The following is a 23,060-nucleotide window of genomic DNA, read 5'->3' as shown; positions in this document are numbered from 1 at the left end:
CTGAATGTATAGTCTCAAAATAACTCTGTCCTGTCTCAGTGCGGTATGGGATATCTGCAACATTCTCCACGTTTAACTATTTTGACCACTGTACATTGATCCTGACAATCTGTTTTAAGAATTAGTGAAACACACTAACAGCAACGCATCCTCATTCAAACCTCCCAGAAGACAATTGGAAATGTTCTTACCATGCCGGTTCTCTGTAATTCTGTTCTGTACTGGAGTTGCTCTTCAGCTACGAGACTTGAGTCCTTTTGGTTCTTTGGTTCTGAAACAGGCTCAGAGGAAAGATGCTTCTTGTTTGCACAGAAACTTATCTGTTGTACAGAGCTTTTGTTTCTCAAAGGTCCTTCAAAGTAGTTCTTCATATCCAGTTTATGTGTGGTCAGATATTTATTAGAACTTTTAATTTCTAATTTTGTATTTGGAGCTATTAAGAAGTACTAACCAGGTATAGAAAAACATTACCAGTGGTTCTTTTGCCAGTTAGTCTGGCCTGTTTTAATAGTCAGCCTAAGGACTCTGACTCGTGACTGGGTTTGTCAAAGTGTTCAGGCAGGACTATCTTAAAACAGGAATTGCTGTTAGGTAGGCTGGAAATTCTCATTTGGACTGCTTGCTGCAAGTAAATTCAAGAGAACGCATGTGCATTCTATGTGTGCCTTCCTTAATTATTGCTGAAAGCTAAGTATAACATTGCTAACTGTTGCATATTTGCTTGCTTGCCCTAGTCTAATTGAAACTGAGGATGTTGTATACAGTGAAGATGATGCAACAGCACTAGAGGCTGCCCAAGTTCAAATAGGACTGAGGTGAGCAACCGGCAAAGAGAATTCATGTGTTCCTATGTAAATAAATAGTGAATTTTCCTCATATTGTTCTTTCTTTAACAGATACGACAACAGCAGTTCAAGTTTTGTGATTATCATAGTCCAGCTCAGAAATCTTCCAGTGTTTTCTGTCCCCCTTGGCTCTAAAGTGTAAGTAGTAATCTGAGGATACAATAATAAATTGAATTCTCCAAAGAAATTGATTGATTTGCTGCTAAAACACGCATAAAAACTAAAATATGCATAAAACAAACAGTAGAAGTACATAGCTTTTATGGATTTCAGCAACACAGCAAGAAAACAAAGTGACCAGGAAATTTGCACATTACACTGAAGTGGAATACTTAGAATTTATGTCAAGGTCATTTTTTTGTTCATTCAAGAAGTTGTAGGTTTGTCACAGGAGAATGTGAGGCATCGATGGACGTATTCACCTTTTGTGTCTTTACTGAAGTGAAAGTAAGAACTTCTGCTAAACAAAGAAAGTGAACACTTTCTTTTGCATCTCTTTTTACCCATCAGTCTGACCTGATGCCAATAAATAACACTCCAATTAAGTTTCCAGGTGGTTACTTGTTAATCATAACTGTGATATACTATATCTACTATTCATACTTATTTTCTGAACATTTCCTAACTATTGCTTGATTTGTTAAAATGGCTGCAAGTAGATCGTACAAGTTGTTCACCTACATTATGCAAATAGCACAGCAGCATTATGGGGATTGCATTGCACTGCCACTTTACATTGGGATTGTTGTGTTGAAAGGCCAGATTCTTGTTCTCCAGGCTACATTTTCTAACCAGGAAACTTACTCACTCTTGTTATCTCAAGAAGCCAAATGCAACTGAGGAAAAAAAGCTTTGTCCAAATTCAGGTTTGGGGAACATTTGATTTTGTTAACCTATTTTTTTCTCATTTATTTAATCTAAAAGTGATTTTTTAATAATACTAACAGTATGTATAAAGTTGCTACCATAAAATATAGCAGTAAAAATCTGGGGAGAATAAGTTTTTTTTCCAGAATACTTTTCCACTTGTTCTTCCTGCTGTAGCTGGCTTCATTGCATTCTACTCTTTAGTATGTGTCAATAATATGGAAAGCCAAAACCAGAAATAAGTTAATGCATAGGCACAGAAATGATGCAAAACAGTTAATGTGCTCTGCTCCTGTGTTTGAGGCCCTGTGCGCTATGGAAAAAGAGTTACATGTTACTGGAGGAATGTCTTTCATCCATTGAACTACTTGTAACGGGAGACCTGCAAGCTGTTACTGCCTTTATTCACATAGTATCCACTCATAATTGTTGCATAAAGAGAATGCAGCTGCATACCAGTTGGAAGATACTTCTGTACTTCTTCAAGCTTTCAAGCTGTATTCTTCTAAGTCTCACTTCATGTATTACATGCCTTAAGCAGCTATGGCCCTAGATGGTTTTTTCCCTCATTTTTCTTAGTTTTCCATTTTCTTTGGAGTTTTCTTTGCCTTTTGAAAAGGCAGAAAAATGTGCCACTGCTTTCAGAGCTGCTCACACTGTTTTGAGAGTTTAACTTTTACCTCTACCAGAATTTCTTCTCATTTTTTAAATTGATGTTAAGGTTCTTTTTCCTCCCATCTGTGAAAGGGTCTTCAGTATGTGTTCACAGTACCAGACCAGAGGATAAATTTGGATAGAAGCAGAAAGAGCTGCCTCTTTAGCTACTACAGAGGAAGAAATTCATTTTGGGAAATGTTTGTGCAGAAGAAAGGTGGGACTTTCTCAGCCCCATCTCTCTTTTTCGCTTCCTTTCCATTCATTTCTGATTTGTTGCTGTTTCATTTTCTCACCATGCAGTCCTATAGACAATGGGGTGAACTTCGGTCGCTCATCATCAACAAGTGCTTAAATATAGGTAAAGATTTGGTTTTGTTTTCAACAGGTATATTAGAGTAGCAGTTCTTCCATCCTCAGCTGATACCAGCTGTCTGTTCCGCACAAAAGTTCATCCTGCCATGGAAACCATTATACTCAACGAGATATTCAGAGTTGCCATTTCCCAAGGAACACTGCTACAGAAGACACTGAGAGTAGATGTTTGTGCAGTCAGTAGAAGCCGTCGGGAAGAATGCTTGGTATGCAGTTTTACTTCTGGCTCTTTTTTGGCTTATATTTGTTCGTTCTTCTATTCTGATGCTCAGGGCCACTGAAATTCCACAGTACTTGCTTCAGACTTTTTTCTCCTTATCGTGGTTGTTGCTTTGATACTCTGGCCTTATCTGAAATCCCAGGTACCCAATTTAATCCTGGGTGGATGTTTCAGGAGGTGGTTTGATAATTCTAACATAGCCTTACTGTAAGCTTTAATTACAGGCTGGTACTGCAGCTCTGCTGTTTTAGGTATTAAAATATAACAGACTTCATTGCAAAGTTATGCTAACGCTAGCTTTTAAAGTGAAAGCCGAGAGCCATAGTATGACCAAATAAATCAATGCTAACTCTCTTTATCAAAACTTGTCACAAAGAGCAAACTAAATTTATTTTTTATACAGTGTTGTAGATTAAATGTGCACTTTTTTCATTCTTGTGATCTTCAGAAGTAATAAAACAGCATGATATCTGTAGGCCAGATTGCTGGATGGGCTTTTTTGTACTCTGTTGTTAATTGAGGTTATCTCTTAATTAGTGACTTTTCAGTTACTTTCAAATCACTTTTGCACTATCTTATGCAAGTCAGTTTTGTTTTTCGCCATAAGTCTGTTGAGTAGTACAGTGAGAGTTTTGGTTAAAATGCCCTGAAGAGATGCTGGAATTCTGATGGGGTTCTTCAGGCCAGACTGTAGGAGCAGCCTCTCACTTCCAAAACCGTAGGAGTTCCTGGGGTGTGTGTTGGCCTTCCTCAGTGCGTCAGTGGAATTAATTGATCGGCTTTGCTGATGTGAAGGAAACCAAAAGGTTTCCCCTTAGGTAAGGGAGGAGTCACAGAACAAAAATGCAACAGAGTGGAGGATTCAAAGGTGAAGGAGAAAAAATTTAAGAAGACATAAGGGTTAATCGTTAATCACAAGGTCAGAAGAAAGAGTTGGGAATACCACCTCCAGCAGGAAGCCTGGGCATCACAACCAGCCTTGGCAAGGGCTACTCAGCCTAGTAGCCATGAGGATGATTTGCTTTGCCAAGAAAGGAGGATTTTAATCTCCAAGAAACAGTCCAAACACACAAGTACTTTGTACATTTTCCCAGAGTGCTGGTCCAAATGAAAAGGCTTTTTAATCTCTTTTCATCTGCTTCTTCACTGGTTAGAACATGCAAGTCACCCATTATTGTTTGCTGTACTGATGGTCTTTGTGGTGGAACAACTGTAACTTGCTGCTCTATGGGTTGACGCTGCAGGTATCACTGGCACAGATTTTCATTATTGAATGCTATAGAAAGCAAATGTGTGCATTGCAGAGATAGAGAGGGATTTGTGTGATGCATGTGGGGAGAAATTCTGCAGCCTGAAATAGAATAGAGCAGAATGGACTTTATGGTGGACCTTTCCATGTACTACTTTGTTTATTTTGATCAAGTAGAAGTGAAGGGAGACAGAAAATTGTACAGTTAAAAGAGAAGAAAGATCCGCATCAAATTTGTGCTGCTTAATTTACATGACAAATACCACTGAATTTATTTTCAGCTGTCTTACCGGAAAAGAACTTCAGACTTCTTCCCTTTATTTTTGAACAGGCTGGAACTCAGATCAGTCTGGCAGATGTATCATTTTCTGATGTGACTTGTACTCTGTGGTACAACCTTCTGTCTTGCAAGCAAGTTCCTGGCAAAAGAAACAAGGATCGGAGTGAGGAACCCATGTTTCTTTTAAGCAAAGAGTCATCAGACTCATTGGACTTGGTGAGTGAAGTACTGACTGTTACTTCAATAACAAGAAAAAAAACACAGGCCCAAATTGTGCCATAGCACTGCAGTTCTGTGTATATTGCCCTCCCCTGAGGATCTGAAGCCCTGTCTTGCAGGCACTTCTGTTTATAGACTTTTTGTGTGAGTAGCTCCCATAAGGTGTTATAAACTTGTTGCTAAGCATGGGTAGGGCCAAAGCTTCTTAGTGGATTAATTGCACTCTAATTCAAAACATTTCTGCTGTTCAATTTTAAAAATAAATGTTACTTACCGGCTTTGTTAAGATAACCATTGACTTCCATGTGCATGTATTAAAAAACACTATTTATTATTTGATTTTGCATACTTAAAATAATTTCACAGAAAATGCTGTTTATGCAGAACACGTGCTAATTCCTTTAGTTAAATAAACTTCTGCTTTAATACTTCCTCGAGAGAACGGCATTAAAATGTGACTTTTAAGAAGAACCTGTTTTTAGCTCGGGATATTACAAGTGCGAGAGGAAAAGAGTGAGGAGTTATTACAGGATGACAGGAACATATTTGATTGCACTATCATTATACAAGCAGTCTGTTTTTGATTGAGATTCGTTAATGTTCTACATACTAACAATTCAAACTCACTGTTATGATCTAGGTCGATTTGTGCTAGTACCAGGGAGCACTGGGGTAATAGAGCTCTTGTACGGGGGTCTTTCTTTTTTTTTTTTCCTTTTTCCTTAAACTCGAGTTATGTATCACTCAGTTCTGGTTTTGCCTTCTCCTTCCTTGTAAGCAGGATGCTGTGTCAGCTCTGCTGGAGAGAACATCTGCTGAGCTGGAAGCAGTAGAACAAGAACTGGCTGAAGATGACGAGGAGGAGGAAGAGGATGAGCAGGAGCAAAGGGGCTCTGAGGAGGACTGGTAGAGTCATTTTTTCTTTACTATTCGTGTATGAATGATTCTGCTCTTTCATCTTATTTATAGATAGTGAGAGAGCAGTGTGGGGATGGGATTCTTGCTCCCTTGTGTGGTTAACTCCTTTACCTTCTCTTAGGTTTACAGTGTCTTGGCTGCCCTATTAATTCCCAGTGCTGATGCTCCTCCATGTACTTTGTTCCATGAAACCACTCAGGGTGTCTAAACCCCTGAAGGTGTATTAGGATGTCTCATATCTAGCTGCATTAATAAGTGACTAATAGGATTTGAGTGGAGCTCTTCTGTCTGACAAAGTCTGTGTGTAGGTGCTTCCACTGATTATCTTGCTTTTGAAGAAGCTGTGAACTTGATTTCTTGCTAAATTGCTGTTATGGGTTCTGCTCCAGTGCAATTTTTTAGCTACAAGGTAAAAATAAATACATACTTTATTGTTGGGAAAGGAGGGACTTGTTTGTTTGTTTTGTGAATTTATTACAACCAGAGTCCTTCAGTGTTAACAGCAGTGAGCTGTACGATATAGTGCAGCGTAATCGTCATGATCCTGAAGGGGAACTGTAATAGAGCTTGCGGGGTTTTATTGGAGCATATTAGGAAGTGTGCCTGCACGTGAACTTAACAGAAGCACTTCAGAGGTGATCATTTTCCCGTTAGGAAGACACATATATTATACATGAGTTGAAGGCCTAGGCCTTCCACTGTTTTCCTGTGGTGGGCTTTATCAGCTTAAGAGTAAGTCCAGGCTGCTTTTGTTCGTGCAGGTTAGAAATGCTTGCAGAAGCATCTGATGAAATTGGGGATGAAGAAGAAGATGGCATTAAGCTGGCAATGGAAGGCAACTGTACCAATGATACGGGGTTATTCATTGATGCAGTAGAAACTGAGGAAGATGAGAACAGACAGAGCAGAGATGAACCCCATGAAAGCCAGCAAGCTGCTGCCGTACTAACACTGGTGAGCATCTTAGAATATGCGTTCCTGTGGTATCTCACTAGGTCTGAAGACCTGCTTCTGGGTAGTTAATCGAGGAATCTGTCACATCTGAGCATTCACAATTTGATGTTGCATTTGCTGTAGCACTTGTATGAACTTTTAACAAAATTGGCATAGTCACTTGTGAGCTGTGCGGAAGGCATTTAACAGGCAATGCTACACAGAGCTTCTGAGTCAAAGACAATTAATTAAAAATGTCAGTCTTCACCTCTTTTCCTTGCACGAGGAGACTGTGCAAGGTACAGGAGCAGTTCAATAGTTTCAATCTGTGCATACCTAAAATATTTCTGCACATCTGTTTCATTGCTGCCAATGTTGTTTTTTTTTTTCTGATTCATCTGTTGTTTCCCTTCTAATAAACGGAGGCAGAAACAGAACAGGGATCAAGATCTTTAGAGCGATGAGGGAATTTCCTTATTTCTAATTTCTGTTTTTGTGAAATACAAATCTGGCTTAGCAGAGGAAGGAAAATTAATTAACAGAAGGCTCCAAAGTGTGTATTAAACTGCGTACTACCCGCACGCTGTACACGATTAACTCCAATGGCATGTTCTTGTTAACTGTTTGCCTAAAAGTACGTTCCATCTTTCAGAGAGGACTACTAGAAAATAATTCATATGGATGTGCCTGATATGATAGTGTATAATCTAGAAATTAAACTTTTAGAACATATTTCCGCATCTTAATGAAAATAACGTTGCTGACATTAGAACTATGGTTTCTATAAAACAGCAAAGATAAAAAGACAAGAAGGACAGCTTGTTCCTTCACGTTTGTAACAATACAAAAGTTTGACACCTCAGTGGACTTGTTGGAAATTGTAATTAACTTCCAATTAATGTGGAAAGATGCCAAATGAGCCAAGGCCATGGTATAAAAGGACTGACAGTCTTCTGGGTAGCAGACAAATATAGATCAAAGCTCTAACTCAGCAAGGGGAGACGTCAAAGAGAACATCTGAAGGTTAGACATGCACATAGGTCTTTTGCAGTGCCAGGGCTGGGTGGATCTGGACAGTAAAGACATTGCAGATCCGATTATAAATGAGCCATGGTATAGATTATCTTGTGCCAGATCCTCTCACGGTTGCAGTTGTGCTATTTAGGTCCTTGTATTTATCACCTGCACATTCAAAACCACGAACTTCATTAAATTACCCCAGTTGAAGAAAATGCCCCGGTGCGCATCAGTAACACCACATGTGCCAGCTGCTGCAGTGCTCGTTCTGTCCCTGCTGTCAAGATGATTGCTGCATGTAAGCACAAACGGCACCTCCTACAGGGATGTCAGCACCCGAGGCTCCTCAGGACATGTGAGGGACAACTGTACTGGGCAGCAGCCCTTTCTCAGGGCAGGGAGCTAGCAGTGGCCTTTGCCTGGTTTCACATGGCTGGTGCAGCTCTGCACATTATCGTGAGGCACCACTCTGCTCACCCTTAGCGGATATATGGAAGAATCAATCCCAGCCGCTGCCTTGTGTGCAAAGGCACCGTCTCAAGCAACCTTGCTGTTCCTCAAATGTAGAACAAATCCAGTATAAATACAAATGCATAATAACTATCTCTGCAAATGGCAAATCAAAATGCTTGTTGTGCCCTGGTTGGATCAGAAAATCTGCAGGGCAATAAAGGCAGAAGCTGTGGTTCTAGAGGAGAGAGAGTTACTTTCAAAAGCTGCCCGGACTCCCCCAAGTATTTGGGGAGTTCTGTGTTTCCTTGCTTGGTGTAGCTACTGTTCTTTATCCATCCCCTCCAAGGTGACAAGAATGCTTGTAAAATTCAAAGACAAAAAGCCTATATAGTGGCATGTGTCCAGGCGTAATAGTTCTTACAAACTGAATTCCTTTTGATAGGTTGATAAAGAGACCAACACTGAGGAGTCAGTTAACGAGAATGCAACAGTCCGACCCAAGGACAGAGCCAGCTGGAGCTCAAGACAGCGTCCCTTTGTCAGGAACAGCATGATTGTGCGCTCACAAACCTTCTCGCCAGGCGAGCGGAACCAATACATCTGTAGGGTAAGAGGAAAAACACTTGGCATGAAGAGCTATTAACTAAAGAGTCATTTAACTTCTTGGGAACGATGCATTAATGACAGTGAGTCATGCACCAATTTTCTCTGCAAGAGGCAGAGCCTATGTTTTCTCTGTCTCCTTTCCCTAACTGACCTGTACATAGCAGAATTGGCTTTCAGCAAAGTAGTACACTCTTGTAAAACACCTTTATGAGGGCAAAAATGCGTTCTGTTGGATAAAAGTAACAGAGTCCTGTGCTGGCTCTCTGCAATAAGTGTTTCACTGCACAGAAGCAACTACAGCTCCTACACAGCAAAATAATTTGTTAAAACAGAATGGAGTTCTGTAAACTGGTGTTACCTGAACATATTTTAATAGTATAACCATTTAAAGGTAACCGTGTGGAAAGAGCTCAGTCACCAGTAGTAAATCTCACTTTGTATCTCAACTGGTTTTAAACCTGGACAGCCCAAGTCTTGCTGTAATTACCTCTTAGAAAAATGTGTGACCAACAAAATTCGCTGGTCTCTACGGATAGTAGTGTGGAAACTAAATAAATAAATTTCAATTATCATCCCTGTTGCTGCTAAACTAATGGTGAAAATCATGTGTTTAGAGATTTAGGCATGGACTGCCAGCTCTGTAAATTGTAATTTACTCACACAAATATGATTTCTTTCAATACTTCATGCTTTAATTCTTTTCCAGTACAGTTAGAGGTGGTTCCATAATAATTTGGAAATACTAAAATTCCTCACTTGTCTGTGATGATCATTGGTGTAAAAAAAAGCTGTAGTCAATATGTAAATATGTAGGTATTCCTATATATGAATGAAGTGTAGTGTAACAATCTTTACACAGTTTGGACAGATCACTGTCTGAATTGAGAACCTAATCTTCAGTTTAATTCCCATGCACTGGAAACTGGTTGTAACATCTGCCTGTGGGTCTTCTAAGGCAGCAGCACTAGATGTTCTGATGGTTGACTCCTGACATTTCTGCATCCAGCAAAGTTCTGGGCTTTTGTAGCTTTGAAATTTGCCAGAAGCCAGGTTCTGAAATGAGAAACTTTGGCCAAACCACTGTCTTTCTCATTGTGTATGGTATGGCCTAGAATGAAAGTTGCCTAGGAAAAACCCATGTTTGCACAAGTCAGTCTTTTGCAGCTTCAAAAATACTTGTGGTCCATTGACTGAGCTCAAGAGTGTGCACTGTAGCTGAGTCTGAATCTAGGGATAGGCTAAACAACTCAGGCCTCCTCAGTCCTAGTCACCACATGTACTGCAAACATGTCCAGCCTTCCTTGCTCTGGTACCTTACTAGTGGAAAGCAGCCAATGGATACACTCAGGCTAGCTGTTCTCATTTCAGAAGAAATCACCTAGCACTTATGTCTCACACAATGTTACAACAAGCAAAAAGTATGCATTTTTTGAGGCCCAAAGGATGGACTTGTGATCTGTTTGGTGCCTTTGTAAACCTCCCTTGAAAAGTGCCTAAAGAACATCAGTGATGATAATCACCCGGGCATATCCAGGGGTGAGTTCCTAGTAGCATTTCCATGGTGAACAGACTTCTTTCTAGAGAGGTGTGCTCATATTGCAAGTGTGTTCCATTTCTCATCCGCAACTCCCAGTCAGTTCTGTGTAAGCATGCTTTAGGGGTCTGCCTTTGTTGGTTATGGAAATGTTAGCAGAATTAATTCTTTGTATCTATCCTTTTCTGAGAAGGTAAAAATAAATATTCTACAGATGGAAGCTTTTGCTTTCTTTGAAGATTTACCACCACGCATGTTGATGCATCTGACAGTCTGCATTGATTTACATGGAACTAATGCCATAATTAAGAAAACACTGCTGTTGTGCTGTGATGCATATTTCTGAGAAGTTGCAAATGCTTCTGAAGGAAGCTGGAACACACAAAAAAACGCTTGTTGGATGAGTGCACGTCTACAGTAATTTACCTTCCCTGTGGTAATTCATTAATGTCTGCCCCAAGTAAATGAAATCCATAGTATAACCTGCAGTCACATAAGAGCCAGCCGTGCATTTGGTCCTTCTTAATACCCGGTTACCTTCCTTGCATTCCTGAACAGTCTACTTCCTATTCATTAAGATCGATGGCTGTCTTGGCCTAGGAATAGAATTTTAGAATATATACTTTAGTTGAAAAATGTTTTATTTTATGCTAAGAATTACCTACATGTTTATCAGCACTGAGATTTTCTGACTGGTTTTATCCAATACAGATGTATTTGTATGTGGAGATGCTTTATATCTCTGTTCATTGTGTACGTTTTGACAGTTGAGTCGAAGTGACAGCGACAGCTCAACACTAGCCAAAAAGTCTCTCTTTGTGAGAAATGCCACGGAAAGGAGGAGCCTGAGAGTCAAACGGGTATGTACTGCATTACCTGAATGGTTTAAGACAAATGGGGGAATCGGGAATAGCAAATAACTCAAACCATATGCTTTTGAATGCAAGTTTATGAGCAAAAGCGATGCAAGTACCACAGGCATCCCCTGTAGTTTCAGGTTGAAATCTCAGCACAGCAGTCTTTGTCCTCCATAGAGTCATGGAATTGTCTGAGTTAGAAGGGACCCTTGAAGGCCGTCTGGTCCAGCTACCTTGCAATGAACAGGGATGTCTGCAGCTCCATCAGGTCCTCAGAGCCCATCCAGCCTGACCCTGGGGTGCACCCACCACCTCTCTGGGCAAGCTGTGCCAGTTCATCAATGACCTTGGCTGTCTCTAGGGACAGGCTGGACCAGGCTCATCTTTGCCCACTGACAAAGGGAACGAAGGCAGCTGAAGCTGCACAAGCGTGAGCACCAGCAGTGCACCTGCTGAGCAAGTCTGGGTGGAAATTTCAAGGATTCTGATATGCTTTCAAAGTTGGCTTACTCTTAAGAGAGTTTGGATAACGAAGGGACTGAAGAAGTAGAGAGTAAGATCACACTTATTTTACATAGAATTTGTTTTTCTAAGACATGAGGTATATTTTTAATCTTGATAGCAACTAAAAAGAAATACTTCTGCAGAAGGATCGTTACCAGGTTGCAGGGTTCCATTTGATATAAGAAAGTAATACAGAATAGCCTGGGATGACTAGTTCTGCCCCACTTATTCGTGTGAAATGCACAGTGAAAAGATACTAAGTAAATGTGCAATACACTAAGAGGTTGTTTACAGTTTTCATAATATTAAATAATTGCTTGGACTTTGAAAAAGCAAATGTTGACTAAAATAATAATAGTGTTTGAAGTATTAAAGACTGTGGAGAAGTCTCGTGTAGTTTTGGGCTACAGGCATAGTGCTGTCCTGAGGATCTGAAAAGGATTTCTTAGTTTTAACTTTATCATTCTACAAATGGCTGGTGAAACTTTTGCACTTATTTGTAGCTACTAATTAAAGAGTAATTTCAGAATAGGTGGATTTTTGGAGTTGGATCTCAAAATAGAAGCATTTTGCTGAAGGAAAACAAAAATTAGTTGAGCTTTTCTGACTGCATTATAACAAACCCTCCACTGGCCTCTCCAGGTACTAATTTTTATTCTCGTCTTTCCCAAATGATTCAGCCTGTTTGCCAACCAATCATGCGAAGAGCTACGCAAGAGTGCCCCGTACGCACTTCCCTCGACTTGGAGCTGGACCTCCAGGCGTCACGCACACGACAGAATCGCCTGAATGATGAGCTTCAGGCCTTGCGGGATCTTAAGCAGAAGCTTGAAGAAATGAAAGGTAGAGGAGAGACAGACCTTCCCCTGTGTGTACTGGAGGATGAACGATTCCAGAAACTCTTGAAACAGGCTGAGAAACAGGTATGAGCAGCATACAGATTTCGTGTGAAGAAAAATATTCTTCTCTTTTTTTTTTTAAATTTGTTAAAAGATTTTTACAGAGTCTCATGTTTGACTACATATAGTACATAATTCAGATATGTGAACACTGTTTCTTGTTTAGTCCGTACCGAAGTATTTAAACCTACAATTGGAAATGTTATTTTTCTGGTGCCACGTGAACATTGCTCTCCCAGCCGTATATATACAAAGTTTTGTAGGTAGTTTTGTCCTTCAGCATTGGCTGACTTGCAGTCTTCACACAATTGTTAGCTAAGAGATCTTTGTACCAGGCAGGGAGGGGCACTGGCCATTACTTTCACTAGTGTGGGATTATGGAAAAGGTAGTATATCCAACCTGGTGTAGTTCCCTATGGAGGATAATGCCTGCAGATTACCAAATTCTGTTCTTCATGTGCTTGTAAAGTCATACAACTACATATTCAGCATCTAAACTAACATAAGCTAAGTCAGGATGCCCTCAAGTGGATGAAAAACAAGAAGCAGGATAAGAAGGGCTGAGAGATAACAGTGACAAGATGGAACATAGGAGATTCTGGCTTGATATATGAAAAACTGGATGCTGAGTGGTTTTTGTTTTGGGATGTGTTTCTTTTTTTATGTCATGAGGGGGATTGTACAATGAAATAAAGGCCCAGAGAAGTGGTGAACAACAGCAACAAAAATCAGCCTCTACTACCTCCACTTTTGGAGATACTGAGAACTTAATGGTGGAAGATGCTGAGTGTGCAGCTCTGGCTTGACCTGCTCTAAGCAGGAGATGGGAGTAGTCACCCTCTGGAGCTCCCTTCCTCTCAGTGTTACTGTGTAAACATCAGTACTCAATGAGGGGATGTTGGCAGTGACCTCCAGGAGGGATTTGTGTTCTTTAGCTGTTCATTGTTGATGGAGAGGAGTGTTTTGATGACACCCTCGTTATTCAAAATAGTAAAAATGGATACAGATATTAACAAGGTGCAAAGGTCCTCTTAATATGTAAGCAACAGTTTAAATAAAAATAGTAAATGTCAGTATGTACACTTTGGTACGGTAGGGAAGGGATAATCCTAATATTTACACACAAAAAGAGCTCTGAATTAGCTGTTAGGAATGGGATATTACAGATACAAGAAACAAAAATGTCAGCAAAAACATCACAGCGTTCAGATGCCAAAAAGCAAATAAGACATTGGGAACTACAAACAAAGAAAAGAAAGCTGAGATGAAACAAATAATAATCCTTTAATGACAGAAATACATGTTATGCCTGCAACATAAACATTGATTTGTTCTGGTTCCCCATCCCAAAGTAAGTAGTGAAACTGCCAAGGGTGAACAAGTACAGTCAGAGGGAGGAAACAGCTTCTATGTTAGGAATGGCCAAGTAGCCTCAACTGTACAATCACAGGTGACAAGGAGGATGGCGACTAATCATTGCCTTTTAAAATGCAGGGAGTATTGAACTGAAGAGGTAACAGATTGAAAAAAAACAAACATTTAGAAACTGTAAAAAACAGGTTTTGACCAAATATCATGAATGCTGCAAATTTGTAGAGTCAAAAAGCGGTGTGATAAATTTATGGAAGAAAATTCTAGCAGAGGTTATTAATTGTAGCAATAGCATCTCATTCAAGAAGTCCTTCACCATCAACTTAGGGGGGAAAAAAAGGTTTTTTTCCTCAGTATATTCTCTCAGTTCAGTTCTTGATCAGTACTATTCTTTCTCTCTCTCTCTCATCCCCACTCCATATCATTACAGCCTTCCCCTGTGGATCAGATCAGCCCTGAGCTATACTCTGCTGTTAGTGCTTCCTCCTTGGTTAGCAGAACACAGCAGTCTAAAGAACATCGTCATAGATTATTTTCAGGTTCTGCAGGTGTTATAATGGCACAGACTAATGCGACAGCTCTTAAGTGCCAGGATAACCGGGAATGTCTCAAGTAAAAAAAGAAATTGCAGATTTGGGGGATGTTCAAAATCAGTGGCTGCTCATAGTACAGTTACTCTGCTTGAAGCCTAAGACACAGGCTCCATTCCTTCCCTTCTTACCAGACTTTTTAAGTACAAGTACATAGTACAAGTACATAGAGTCCACTAATACCTACAGATCAGGAAACAGTACGTAATACTGTACAGCAGCAACATTTGCTCGTTTGTCTTAAATCCTCATACAAGTAAGTTTTCAGATACCTGCTGTCCTCTGTGTGCATCCTAAAAAGGCTCCTGTGTCTAGCTATAAATGGCTTATTTCTTTCCAGTACATCTTCAGTGTAGCCCCTAATAACACAAAACCAAAACAAAGACAACAGCTTTTCATTAGACTCTTTCATTCTTCTATACAAAAAAAAAAACACTGAACAAGGCAGGAGTTAGTGTTTCAGCTTTAATTTTGCTAAGCTTTCCTTATTACTTGTTATCTCATGCTTACATTAAGCACAGATAAAGAGATTCCTGTCTATCCAAAGCCAGATTTTTGGCCCATAATGAATGCAGGGCCAGAGTATTAGCATGCCTTTCTGTAGTTCATGTAGACAGAGGATTGCTTTTATAAATCACTCAAGAAGCTCAGCACTAATATAAACCTCGTCTTGTATATACCTTCTTATGTGTGTTCTCTTAGACAGACTGGGCTGAAGCCAAATCTACCTGAGAGTACAGCGAAACTATCAAGTTCTGAGTCCTGATCCATGTTTGTGGGAGCTGTGGCAAATGGGAGAAATTACTTCCCTCAGTTCCCACTTCTCCCTTCAGTTGGGCGCTGCTGCTCTACACTGGCAGACAATATCTTGTACCTTTCTGCAGCCTGCCACACTAGTTCAAAGAAAGATTGACAGCTGTCTGGCAAGTCAGTCTGTACAACCTTGATCCCTCACTATGTATTGTTAGCTCAGAGTAATTTCCTGCATATAAAAATGTAACAAATCAGAAAGGAGTACGTGTATCAAACAGCAAGGTAAATGGACAGTCAGTGTTTTTGTTGCTAACCTGAAGTGCATTAATCATAAGAATCTCATATAAAGAGGGAAAAGATAAAATCAGAGAATTTTGGAATATTGTTCTATTAGTGTTTTGATAATAAATATTAGCTCGGGAGCTGAGAAAGGCATATGGCCAGTGACGTGCAGAACATTAATTAATACACTGCCAGTTGCAGATTGCAAATGTATGTTTACTAGCTAGTAGGAAAAACAGTGTTTACAGGCTAATTCCATTTTAAAATCTTTTGCTATTTTGGAGTTAGGGACATCAGTTAACAGCAGTACAAGCTGACTGGGGGTGTTTTAAAATGGCATTCCTTCATACAAACACCGGAGCCCATTTCAGCAGATGCAGGGTGCCGCTATCTGCTGGAAGCACGTTTCCTTAAAGACTGTGAAGCTGATAGCATGGGGTAGTGTTTTTGTATTAGTTGGTTCTGTTGTTTGGGAACCTACCAGGCTGAATTCAGATCTGGAGACGTGAATTCCTAAGTTTGAAACCAAGTTAGAAGATGTCTGTGTCTGGCTTGGACGTGTGCTTTCATTTGAGGTAACAGACAGTGCTGGTGATGTGGCAGTGTTCGCTAAAGAAGTCTGCAATAGAGGCAGCAGTACTGAGGTATGGAGATACTGTAACTCACTTATGGGCATTCATGTCAAGAAAGATCCATGATCTCTTGTACCAGACCATGTTCCTACCTTAGTTTTGACACTGCTACAGTGCAAAAGAGTTGTTATCTGCATGCAAAATCTATGTATTTTAAGCAACTTAAATGAACCTCTCAGCTAGGACTATGACTTCTCTTACCATTAGGACTGAGAGAGCACTGATGGCTATCGCCAGCTCAAGGGACAAGCAAGTCAGCAAGGACCTCTGAAATGGAAATCAGTGTCCATGGAGCCAAGAAACCCCTTGAGAGCTCTCATCTTTCACCTGTGGTTTATTCCAGGGTTCCCATTGCCTTCAGTTCAGTTCCCTTCTTATGTGCAATGTTTAGTAAGGATTCATAGGATAAGAAAAATGCTATTCCTAATCTGATTTTACAGAAGATGCTAAGAGGTATCCTTTGTATTTAAAATGCTGTTATCTTGCATCTACCCTTCTACCAGTTTGGTTTTAATCCTTTATTAACATAATAAAGGAAGATAAGTGACTATTTCCCATTCATGCTTTGTGTGGTGCTGGAATTTTTATTTCAGTGGATTTAGCATCAGTTTAACTTGATTTTGGGTTATGCCCTCAGTGTCTTCAAAGCATTTTAATAGTAGAAGACACTGATGTGAAAAATGCATTTCAGAGACAAACAATTATTTTACGGCTTTGTTCCTTTCCCCCCCCCCCCCCCCCCAGTCACATGTACAGTAAGCACTGTAGCATTTAAAATATTTTCTTGCATAAATTTACAGAGTATCTCTAAGCTGAAGCACGTACTAACATTAGACTTGCAGTCGGGTGACAACAATTGGAAAGGATGCATCTTCAGTCCCTCATATTTCTTTCAGACTAATGCATCCTGGCAGGGCTTTTTTTCATACATTTAAGCAATAGGCTAATATGGTTTCTCTTTTAAAAACAGATGTTTTTCACAATTAAAAGTGCAAGAGTTCACGATTGCTAACTTGACAAAGAAGGTTACAAAGCTTGAATGTGTGTTCTGAGAGATGTCTTCCATTTTTATTTTTTCTTAATTTGTCATTTCATATTAGGTACAGACAACTTTCTGAATGACTTTCTGAAGAGCTTGCTTTAGGAAATAAAACTATTCTATGGGGGAGTTACTGTCTCCCAGTATTAGGACATTTTGTTTGTATTAATTCAGGTATTGTTTAACTTCAGTCATAAGAAATACCTTATCGAACCATCCAGCACATAGTAACCACCTGTGATTGGCATGGTTTGTTCTGTTTATTTTATTTTATTAAGAAAATGCCCCGTTATCTTATCTAGTGCCCACTGCTTAGGCTTGTGAGATCAGTTCTCTCTCCTTGTGTAGAGATTTGTTTGACAAAAGAAGCTGTAGTTTCTGTGAAATAAGCAGTTGCTCATTACTAGCAAAATATAGTTATTTTACAGTTATTTTACAGGCTGAGCAGTCGAAAGAAGAGCAGAAGCGAGGTTTAAGTGCTGAGAAACTGATGAGGAAAGCTTCAAAGGATGTATGCCGGCTTCGGGAGCAGAGTCAGAAAGTGCCACTACAGGTGCAGTCATTCAGGTAGGGCCTTTTATTCCATTAAGGGTTGAGGCTTTTTATGGTCTTTTTTTTTTTGTGTAGTTAAATAACATGAATTTTTCTAAATATAATCAAACATACCCTATCATAGTAGTTAAAAACTATCCACACACCTTTAAATTTCAAGAAACATCACACATTTCAGAGGACTGGGTAACTTGCTCACATGATAAAGGCAGCAGTGTGTCACTGAGCAGTGATGATGGTGAGGAAGCATGGTGAAAAGTTTCAGACCACTGTGAGCTGCACATGTGTGCCTGTATGTCATGGCTCTGATGACCCACAGGTTAACAGTGGGCTTTCAAGTTTGAGAGGTGTGCACTGGCTTATGCTAAGTGAGAATACCACATGAATTGCTTCATGTACTTTCTGCTGTTCCTGTGACCAAAAGAAGGAGGGAAATACAAATCTCCCATAAATAAAAGAGGTCTTGAGCAAAGCAAAAGTACCGATTAATCGGTTTCCAGAGCAGATGCATACTGTTCTACTTTTCCTTTAGAGGAGATTTGTTTCAGGCACCAGGCATCACCAAAAAAGACCCTATCCTTCCCCTGCGGGAGGGATGTAGTAAAACTCCGTCTTTGTCATTCGATCAGCACAGCATTAACCCAGGAATCCAGTTTATGAAATTTATTTTTATACTGTGCTACTGTTTTCAAACAGAACTGAAGCTCAGACAGAGAAAAACATGGTTTAATCTGTTGGACAAATAGGCATCTCCCGTGGCCAGATTGTACTCAACCTGTTAGTTGGGCTTGGTATAAAGATGTGGCCTCAAAGACAAATCACGTGCATTTTGAAGCTCTCAAAAAGAATGTCTCTTCTGAGTTTTGATTTGTAAGCCCTCACTATTAATCATCTGCTTCTGTCAGACAAGCGCATATGAACTTGTTATGCTTCAGTAATGTCTCAGTTCATAGGAGACAAATGGTAACAGCACAGTGGAAGCAACTGCAGAATGGGATAATCATTCTGCTTCTTGCTCAGACCTAATTTTTAAGTTTTCTTTTTCTGTTTCCAAATTCAGGATCAAATGTTTTGTTTTTGTCTTCCCCCTTTCCGTCCCCCTGAAATATGGCAGAAAATGCAGCCATTAGAACAGTATTTCAGTTGTGTCATTGTAGTTATTACCAAAACATTGCCTTTTAGAGCTGCTTTTTACATAAATGTGCTTAAGAAGGAAATGATAGCAGAATGGCAACCACAGTTGTAAATAAACTCAGTGTATTTTCCGAGCCTATATCTTAAAAAAACATGCTGTAACATTAGCAGCTCTACAGAGGATAACATTAGTTGTGCCATAAATGCTAAAATACTAACTTGTTCTGTTTGGTAATTTCAGGGAGAAGATAGCATATTTCACAAGAGCAAAGATCAGTATACCAGCCCTTCCAGCTGATGATGTATAATTATGCATATTCAATTAGATGTTTTTATCCATTGCTCATCTTTTTTTTCAGATGAACTTCACATTAATAGTGACCTGCTTTTACAGCTCTTCTGTTTTACATTCAATATTGATACATTCATTTGTAAAATACAGTGGATTGAATTGTTGTATGTCTAAAAAAATGACAAAAAAAAAAGAAAAAAAGAAAACCAAAGTAGATCAATTTTGGTATATTGATGCTGATTTTGTACAGTTTGTATGTATTGCATGTGTTTTTAATTTGTAAAGATGGAACAAAGGAAGTACTAAGCGTGTATCCTGTTGAACCGCACTGTGTTGAGAAATATTACGTTCAACAGAAGATTGTTTATCTTTTCACTATTTTCATGTGAGCAGACTGTGAAGATGGCTGTTTTGCCATGCAATATTTTTGTATAAGAGTGTGACTTTTGTAGTTTGAAGTTAACTACAAGTTTAAGCTTCTTTCCAAAACGTCAAGACTGCCTCACAACAGCTGCTAATTAAATTCATCGCCTGCATTGGAGTTTTTGTTTCTGAAAATAAATTTCTTCTGTTCTTGTTCTGTAATATTGTGTAGGGAGAGACAAAATTCAGAGTTAAATTTTGTGAATGTACAGTACTTTAACCTGCACTAAAAGATTTCTTGCATCTGTGGGAGAATGGGGAAAGACAAGGCAGACAAGCAACCCTAAAAACTTTCTGTGAGCCTACCAAAAGGGCAGCTGCTTTCTGAACTGGAAGCTGAATCAAATTGGAAATACCAACAGTGAAATCAGAATACTTACATCTACTGTACACTTAGAAATGAGTTTCTCTGTATTAGTCTTTTGTCCTGGAGGCTGCCTTATTGCCAGCTAGGAGAATATGGAAGTGTTCGTTAGGTTTACGGTTAAGAAGAGGATTTTATGGAAGTATTTGTACCAGGAGAAAAGTTTGTCCCCCAGTAACTCGGATATCAGAAGTTTGTTGGCGAAGAAAACCCTCTCTGAAAAAGATCCTGACTAGAAGGAGTCATGTATTTTGGTACAATCATGTTATCCATGTATGCATGGTCTTAACCTCTCAAAAGAGTTATAATTGGTGAGAATATGGAAGTGAATATAACAAACATTATGATGGCAGCTGTCTGAAATTCACACTGACAGTTCTGTGTAAGCCTTACCCAAAGGCTTTCTTATCCACAAACACATTCTTATGCACACACTTACTTAAACATAAAGCCAGACGTGCTGTTTTGGGCAAGATGACTTGTCCAAACATTCATAAACATCATTTATGAATGCCCCACTCGTTTTTTCTTGGTTGGGTTTGAGATAACATATTTGAAAGGTCAATTTAAAAAAAATAAAATAATTCTGGAATTATTTAATGTAGAGGTGAAATGAAGGTTGACAGTTTCAACTTCTCGATTTGATTATATGTTTGCAGAATGATGTTTAGAGGTGTACTTTGTGATTTTTCTTTTATTTATTTACAGTCTTATTTATGTTTTGTTTAATATAGTTCAGTTCTGGCCATAAAAATATTTCACGATGGTATTGTGAAAAGTATTTAGAGCTGTCTGAATTCTTGCCAGATTAGCTTCTTTTTCTGAAAGTTATTCAGCACGTGAGGAAAGTGTTATCATATATTTGTAAGCACAGAGCGAGGTCAAAATGTAAGGATTGTTGGCCTCTGCTCAAAAAACTCATTGCAAAATGTGCCTCGTTTTCCAAATTGGTAAAGTTAAACATATTTATAGGCAGCTTTTAACAAATCTGGTTTTTTTGTTATTGTTTTTTTTTTTTTTTTTAATAAATTTAAATTATCCGACCTCAAAACACTCAATAGAATAAGCTAACACGTAACAGATAATCCTGTCAGTTTACAATTATAGATATTACTCCAAGTAGAATTTACTCTGCACAGCAGAGCGTAACAAATGCAATTAGTTCTGTTTCCAGGTACCACTATCACTGCGGTTGCAGATATCAAAATTTAAATATTTCTGGTACAAGAATATTTAACCAAATGAGCAAATGTTAGAAAAAAAATTGTAATAGAACACAAATCAAATAAGAATTTTTTTAAAAAATATTGCTATGTTTATGCTGTATTAAATATCAAATGCTCAGGACTGAACTAAATATTTAATCAGGTTTTATGCTGAATGTGGTTCTGTTCTAATTTGTCTGTAAACGTATGCAAATACATCACGTAGATTAACTTGTTTCTGCACTTTCCATGTGTTTCAGTGATTGGAAAATACATTTTTTTTTAACAAAGTTCTTCTCCAGACCAGTGTTTTATTCAATTGTTATTGCTGTTTTGTGCCTTTGTAGCAGCCATCTGTTTCTACAAAGAACATTTAGGTTTGTCAGTGTAAAATCTTTGTGATTTATGGGAAGTTCACATCAGTCACTGACAAGTCTTATGATAAGTTATAAAAATGATGCATACGCCTGAAGTTAATTCTTTACATTCATTAAAGAAAAGCTGCAATAGCAATGAATACTCTCCAGCAGACAGCAGCTTGTTACTGTTCAAAAATGCTCGCTTTCCAGAGTGTGTACGGTGGTGCTGGGATATATTCAGTCACATATATTTACACACACACCCTAGATAGAAAATATTGTATGACACCAAGGAAACAGTGTAGACTACTGCAAATGAATAAAGGTCTGTGGAATTTAAGGTTATGTCTTGTATTAGATTTTTGTAATGTATGTTGAACTGGCACTGCAAACTCTTTCAGAACTTTAGGGCTTCTGTTATTTCAGAGTGTTAAGTCCCCATGCATGCCTAGAGATCCACAATTTTTTACTCATTTAACATGAAAAACAACACCAACACAGTCAAGCAAATTAACATAAAAATACCATGAAGAACACTGCAATTGATCAGATTTTGAAGAAAAACAATGGTGACTTACGTTAATTGATGAGCTATTACAATCTAATTAAAATTGAAAGTAAGTAGAAATGAAAGGAACCAGACTGTAATAATCCCTCCCCCAGTCTTGTAAACAGTATCCAGTCTGTTCATCAGCATTTTCTTACTGTAACGCAAGAGAAAGAAATCCAGAAACCTTGCATGTACCCTTTTTAAAGTCTCCCATTTCTAATTTCCACCTGTTGACGGTTGTCTTGCGTATCTGCCATTGTATGCCGTTCTGGTAATTGATGGTCAGATGATAAGAAGATTGTCAAGAGGAGTAGAGAGCCTCCTAGAATTATAAAAAAACCACCAAACCAACCACTGAACAATGCATCCCCTATTTCCCATCTGGGCACAATCTCTGGGATCACCTCATCCCAAAATTCCTGGATTATCTTGTAGGCAACCCAAGAAACAGGAACTAAGACCAGAACTCCAGATATCCACATGAGTATTGCTCCAAGTAGTAACAGCTGTTTCTTTAGCTTCTGTTCTGTATCCTCTATCTTTAGGCAGTCCAAACCAAGGCTAGAGATGATGAGGCTCAGAAGTCCTAGTCCGTTTGATGTAGATACTAAAATCCTGGAAATCCTGAATTCTACAGGCAAAGCTAGGAAAGAATCAAAGTCTTTACACTGTGTTCCTCCAACATCTTGGACTACGCAGGTTTGCCAGAGTCCCATAGTCCAAAACTCCAGTTCATTTAAGTCTAAGCCAAGGTTTTTCCAGTCTGGTAAATAGTTACAGGTACCAGTTAAAATCCATCCTATTACAGACAGCAGCAATCCAAGTAACTGCAGCCTGTGTCTGTGGACCAAGTCCATTTTTACCAAAGTAGCACTGAACTGATTGCTTTTGAAGACAATTTGCTGCACATACTGAACACAGGCAAATGTTAAAACAAAGCTTTATAAAGCGTGAAATACTCCTCCCCCTCCAGCTTAATGTTACCTGGTTCCATGTGCAGCATTTTGGGGATAAGGAAACAGTGTGGTAAACCACTAATTGAAGGGTGTGACCACAGCTGGGCTCGCCTTTCATTTGTCTGAGT

General features: G+C 39.0%; 2 protein-coding genes across 3 annotated transcripts in view; one reads left to right on the top strand and one right to left on the bottom strand.

Annotated features, from left to right (window-relative positions):
- The window catches only part of WWC2 (WW and C2 domain containing 2), an 84,508-nt gene extending 62,742 nt beyond the window's left edge, over positions 1-21,766 (top strand). The window contains exons 13-23 of one of the 2 annotated variants that reach the window (XR_001554899.2): positions 735-815; positions 897-983; positions 2,755-2,947; positions 4,542-4,706; positions 5,491-5,615; positions 6,389-6,581; positions 8,473-8,637; positions 10,938-11,030; positions 12,212-12,454; positions 17,526-17,664; positions 19,025-21,766. Coding sequence is in view for 1 of the 2 variants with exons in the window: in XM_015861415.2 (XP_015716901.1) it covers positions 735-815; positions 897-983; positions 2,755-2,947; positions 4,542-4,706; positions 5,491-5,615; positions 6,389-6,581; positions 8,473-8,637; positions 10,938-11,030; positions 12,212-12,454; positions 17,537-17,664; positions 19,025-19,091 (1,540 nt within the window). In the remaining variant the exon portion in view is untranslated. The remainder of the gene's footprint in view (positions 1-734; positions 816-896; positions 984-2,754; positions 2,948-4,541; positions 4,707-5,490; positions 5,616-6,388; positions 6,582-8,472; positions 8,638-10,937; positions 11,031-12,211; positions 12,455-17,525; positions 17,665-19,024) is intronic. The other variant, XM_015861415.2, reaches the window with a different exon arrangement.
- On the bottom strand, positions 20,869-23,001 carry LOC107313287 (claudin-22-like). Its single transcript, XM_015861418.2, has one exon. The coding sequence runs from the start codon at positions 22,831-22,833 to the stop codon at positions 22,177-22,179; it is 657 nt and encodes a 218-aa protein (XP_015716904.1). The 5' UTR covers positions 22,834-23,001; the 3' UTR covers positions 20,869-22,176.
- Positions 23,002-23,060: the final 59 nt, after the last annotated feature.

The sequence above is a fragment of the Coturnix japonica genome, chromosome 4 (genome assembly GCF_001577835.2).
Source record: "Coturnix japonica isolate 7356 chromosome 4, Coturnix japonica 2.1, whole genome shotgun sequence".
NCBI classification, from domain to species: Eukaryota; Metazoa; Chordata; class Aves; order Galliformes; family Phasianidae; genus Coturnix; species Coturnix japonica.
Note: the sequence above shows the minus strand (reverse complement) of the source record. Positions and strands in the feature narration are given on the sequence as shown.

Coding starts and splice junctions, on each gene's coding strand:
- LOC107313287 (XM_015861418.2), bottom strand. CDS start 22,833: ATGGACTTGGTCCACAGACACAGGCTGCAGTTACTTGGATTGCTGCTG.